The sequence below is a fragment of the Bison bison genome, unplaced genomic scaffold (genome assembly GCF_000754665.1).
Source record: "Bison bison bison isolate TAMUID 2011002044 unplaced genomic scaffold, Bison_UMD1.0 scf7180017850298, whole genome shotgun sequence".
Taxonomy (NCBI): Eukaryota; Metazoa; Chordata; class Mammalia; order Artiodactyla; family Bovidae; genus Bison; species Bison bison.
The window spans coordinates 8,482-13,791 of NW_011480871.1; the positions used below are offsets into that span (position 1 = coordinate 8,482).

Sequence of the window (5,310 nt, forward strand, 5' to 3'; positions counted from 1 at the left end):
CTCTCAGTCATGTCTGACTCTTTGTAACTCCGTGGACTGTAGCCCACCAGGCTCCTCCGTCCATGGGATTCTCCAGGCAACAATACTGATTTGGGTTGCCATGCCCTCCTCCAGGGGATCTTCCTGACCCAGGGATTGAACCTGGGTCTCCCGAGTTGCAGGCAGATTCTCTCCATCTGAGCCAACAAGGACGCCCTCCTCACTGATCCCAGCTCAGGCACCCGGGCCATCTGGTTGACCTTGTGGTAGTTCTAGAGGAGTGGGGGGTCAGTGAGGGGCTCTGTCCTTACCCGGGACCGGGACCAGCTCCAGCCCACCGCAGCGTGCTGGGCGGGAGGCGGTGTCAGCCTCAGGGCCTTGTCCTTCCCGGGCCGGAGTCCCTGCTGACACTCCTCTGGGCCCGCTGCGTCCCCTGGTTCTGAGACACATGCTGACTTGCGCTGAGCCTTCCTGGCCATGCATCGATTGGCCCAGCCCCAGGCCTTGGCTCCCAGGGGAACTGCAGACCGCGCAGAGAGAGCACCACTGACCCCACCGCCAGGACGGATGGGAGGAGGGGGATAGGTCCCTGTCCCATCCACAATGCAGGGCGTGAAGGGCGTGTGTGTGCAGGACTCTGGAGCCAGAGGGGCAGGGCCAGCGGGAGTCCGGCTTGTGCTATAAGGAACTCTCCCTCCATCAACATAGCAGGGCTGGGGTTTCGTCTTCTGAGTTATTTTCCCTTTTCTCTGATTCACGTGTCGACCAGGAAATTTCTGCCGTTCGAGTGGTAATCCCCAGCCTCCTGCCTTCCTTCCCCTCTTCTCTGTCCTCCCACCCTCCAGAGGGTGTGGATGAGACACACTCTGAGAGGTTCAGCCTCAGGCCCTGCAGGCGTCAGAGGTGCATCTGGAACAACAGCTGCCCAGAGGAAGCTCACATTCTAGAAAGTTCTAAGGATTGAGACATAGATGTATTCAGGTTTGGGGAGTGAAGAGATAGGACTGAAGGCTCACAGTTCAAAGGAGAAATCAGGCTTCTTTTTGGACTGAGCCTCGGAAGGGGTGGGTTTGGCCATGTGGTGGTAAGGAAGGGTTGCAGGAACAGTTTGATCCAGGCGCAGATGTGAAGCAAATGTCTGTGCACCACCATCCACAGCAAAGGCTTCCAGGTCCCTGAGTTGGTTTGTTTGCAGAGAGCTGTGGCTGGGCAGGGTTGAGGGCTTCCCAGCGGCCTCCTAACCTCTGTCCTCTGTTTCAGCATCTGCGTTTCCCGAGGACTTCTCCATCCTAACCACTGTGAAAGCCAAGAAAGGCAGCCAGGCCTTCCTGGTCTCCATCTACAATGAGCAGGGCATCCAGCAGATCGGCCTGGAGATGGGCCGCTCTCCGGTCTTCCTCTATGAGGACCACACGGGGAAGCCGGGGCCAGAGGACTACCCCCTCTTCAGAGGCATCAACCTGTCAGATGGCAAGTGAGTAGCACCGCTCGGCAACCCCTCCCTCCCCTGCTGGAGGGTTGGGTGGGTGACCTAAGGCCCCTGGGAGCTGGGGACCTAGCAGCAGAATGTGATTCAGAGCAGGACGGAGTCAGCAGCCCACAGGTCAGAGAGAGCACCGGGCTTGGAGTCTGGGGCTGGTCTCCGTCTGGGCTCATCCTTGTGGCTCTGGAGACCTCACCTCTCCCTGGGCCTCCATGGCCCCCTGTAAAGCGCACTAAACAACATCAAATGCTAGCCTGTGAGCGTCTGCAGGGACACGGGAGACTGTGTAGGTACTCCCATGGCTTCCAGAAAGGATTCGCGACATCCTTAAGGATGCAGACACAAGGAGGACACAGCACCCCCCAGGACTCTTGCCTGGAGAGTCCCATGGACAGAGGAGTCTGGCAGGCTACAGTCAATAGGGGTGCAAAGAGCTGGACACGACTGAAGCGACTTAGCATGCACGCAGGGATGCAGATACAGGTGTGAGAGTGAGTGATCGCAAAAGGAGACGCCAGGTTTTTCCAGAACTCTCTACTGAGTACCTCCCTAAAGCCTGGTGGTTTGAGATCACTCATTTTGTGGCCCACACGTCTGAAGCCACATGCTGCGATTCTTCAAGAACTCAGGATGTGAGTCCTGTGCTTCTCACCGACAGTCTCAAGTAGGTCCATCCGTCCCCCCATCTCCCGACAGACTTGGTTTCCCCACAGCCTGCATTTGCGTTTGAGGCTTGGGCTGCTACATAGGGGAGCGCTACAGGGCTTCCCTGCCCTTGACCCGAGCCAGGTTTCAGGGCTGCGCTCCGGGCCAGACAGCTGACGTCATCGTAGAGACGAGAGACCTGACTCGAGCGCAGGGGTCTCCCGTGGTGCGCAGCGTGGACCCTGACCGCAGTGGCTCGGCTCTGAGCGACTCGACAGAGAACAGATTTCCTCCCGCATCCCCGGGGACTTTCGGCAGGGACACTGGTCGTGGGACTTGGTGACGCCCGCCCCCGCCCCCCCCGTCACCTGCTTGGGCTGGCTGTTTGCAGGTGGCACAGAATTGCTCTCAGCGTCCACAAGAAGAATGTCACCTTGATCCTGGACTGTAAAAAGAAGACAACCAAGTTCCTGGACCGCAGTGAACACCCTGTGATAGACGTCAACGGCATCGTCGTGTTCGGCACCCGGATTCTGGATGAGGAAGTGTTTGAGGTCAGCAGGGGGCTGGGCCGTCCCACACCCCTGGGACACACGCCGCTGTGGCCGGTATCCTGCGCTCCGCTGCGGGGGGAGCGAGTGCTGACCGTCCCTCTTCTATTAAGGCAGGACTGATGTCTGCCTGGGGAGATGGGCAGGCGGTTGGATGAGCCCTTGGGCTTTGAGCATGTGGCGAGGATGCAGTTCTGGTCTTGTCTCTCTGCAGGCTCCTACCGGGGCCGCGTGCGTAGCTATGAGAGGTTCATGGGGCCTAGTCTCAGTGCAGGCCCGAGGGGGCGGGACTTCCAGCCTTGGGCAGGTTGCTATGACGTTTGAGCCTCAGTGTCTCCACCTGTAAAGTGGGATCATGCGTGTGGCTTCTTCACAGACCGTGGCAAAACTTAGGGTGGGGTTGAACGCGGTAAGCACCACTGCCCGCTCCCAGCAAGCGCTTGACACACTCAGGCTTGATCGCGGCCTGGCGTCGGAACAGGTGGAAGGGTGGACGGGGCACAGTTGGTCAGATGTGGGTTAGCAAGGAAAATCAGAAGAGCCGCCTCCGTGGAAGCGGGGGGTGGGGAGGACCAGTGTGAAGGTAGCTCTGCGCGTCCTGCTGAACTTGGCCGCTTTTCTGCAGAGCAGCTGTCCAGGGCGGCCACAGCCTCTGGACCACAGGGTGGGCTGGGCTCCTGGGTCCGGCTGGCGTTGCCAGATTTGGGGCGTGATGAGGATACGCCCTCTGAGCGTGACTCCGCTCTGACCTCACTTGCCCAGAGACCCGGGATGAACTGCAGGATGGCTGGGCTGACCCAGGCCTGAGCAGCTTCAGGGCGCCCCCGGGGAGCTGGTGTCCAAGGCTTGGGGGTTGCACAGACTGGGATTGAGTGTTTTGCTGGTGTAGACTTCCTGCTGGTGTGAGGATCTGGGTAGGGCAAGTGCCACTGGGGAGCTTCAGGACTCATTTGTAACATGTGGTTGCTGGCAGCCTTGCCTTCGTGGGGGGCTCAAGGGGGCTCCCCTGTGACGCACTTGGCTTGGGGGCCCTGCCCAGCGCCCGGGAGCCTGGGTGCCTGCCACTGCCCTCGCTCCTCTCGCTGGAAGTCTGAATGCAGAGGAGGGTCCGTGAGCAGACTGGGGTTGGACCCCCAGGCCGTGCAGTAGCTTGTCTGTGCAGGGCCTGATCTGGATCGCTCTGATTTCTGGGCCCTTTTGTGTGCTGCTAGTGGGTCTTTTACTGTAAAGATTCAGGGGAAAGCTTTATCTATCTTAAAAGGATCCTACGCCAAATTCTTCTTCCCTGATTTTCCGAGCCAGAAGAGTTGTTTTCCCACGAGCACAAGCCTGTGGAGACTCCAGGGCTGTGGGGAGCTCTGAGGAGGTCAGGGCGGGCCCAAGTCCCAGCCGTTCTGTTTATGAGCCATGAGGTCTCCCCGCTGCCCTGAGATGCTCACGCGGGGGAGGGGTGGCTAAGGACCGCCGATGCCTCCGCCGCTGTTACCCAGGTTTATGGTTAGAGAGGGAAAACAGTTTATGATTGTCAGAAGAAGCAGATCTCAAATTGGATAGCCCAGGTTTCTCTCCTCTGCTTAGCCTTCCGACCGTCGGGGGAGGTCTTGCTCAGTAAGCAGGCAGGCTTTTTGATTGCAGCTCAGAAATAGGTTTGGAATTCCAGGAGCCCTTCTTCCTGGTCATGGCTTTCGCTCTGAGGCTGAGGGGCTGCCAGGCCCCAGAGACTTCTGTTGACTACAAACTCCTCATGCCGTGAGGGAAGCCGTCCCGTAGCCTTGGCCTCTCCCGGCTGCTGGACGTGTCCGTGTCTGAAAGTGTGGCCAGTCCCATCCTTCCTGCTGAAGCCCCGGGAGCCGGAGGCGGGTGCACTCGGGCCCGGGCATCGTGTTTGCTTTTCGTCCTTCGCAGATAAAGCTGGGCGGGTGGTCCTCAGGTCCCCAGCCACCCTTGGTCTTGTGGCAAGTGAGACAGAATCTTTATTTTTATGTTTGGAAATAAAAATGACTTAACTTGCCTTTTCAGCAGATCCCAGATAGCAGCACTTGCCATTTTAACCGTTTTGGCTCCTAGAGGCGTCTCCTTAGAAGGAGGAGCCAGCGCCATTGAAAACCATTTCCGAGCAGCCACACTCTTCCCCGGGGAGGGTGACTTCCCCTCATTAAAAGCTGGTTTGTCCTGAAGCTCTGCAAGCTGTGGGGGGGAGCCGGAAGGTTCTGGTACTTTGGTGGACAGCCAAGTGGCCTCTGGCACAGACTGGGCCTCACGATTTGCACTGTTTCCAAACAGGGACTTGCTGAACTCTAGAGCGTCTGTGGGGGCACTGCGCTTTCCGGGGTGCGTGTGGCCCCACGGAGGCCTCTTTATCCAGAGAGAGAGAGCAGGGGGTGGAGACCACAGGACCAAGATAGACAGCCCTTCCCGCAGAGCAGTGCCTACTCTCAGCTGGTCCGCACCCTACCGGGGGTCTCCCTGGGGCCGCCGCTGGCCTGGGCGTGCAGCTGGGCAGGGGGCAGCTGCCCACACTCCCTGGGCCCCCCTCCCTGCCCTGGCCCTGGTGTGAGCCTGCCTCTGATGGGGCTGCCCTGCAGCTGGGGACACAGCGCCCCCCACCCTTCCAAAGCCCCCAGGAGGAGCGAGTGCACAGCGCGGCCCCTC

General features: G+C 59.4%; 1 protein-coding gene across 1 annotated transcript in view; it reads left to right on the plus strand.

Moving 5' to 3' along the window:
- Positions 1-3,406, plus strand: part of LOC104994812 (collagen alpha-1(V) chain-like) — a gene marked incomplete at its 5' end in the record, with an annotated part of 7,936 nt that extends 4,530 nt beyond the window's left edge. The window contains 3 exons of the mRNA XM_010848476.1: positions 1,240-1,453; positions 2,499-2,715; positions 3,284-3,406. Coding sequence (XP_010846778.1) covers positions 1,240-1,453; positions 2,499-2,715; positions 3,284-3,406 — 554 coding nt within the window. The remainder of the gene's footprint in view (positions 1-1,239; positions 1,454-2,498; positions 2,716-3,283) is intronic.
- Between the last annotated feature and the right edge of the window lie 1,904 nt (positions 3,407-5,310).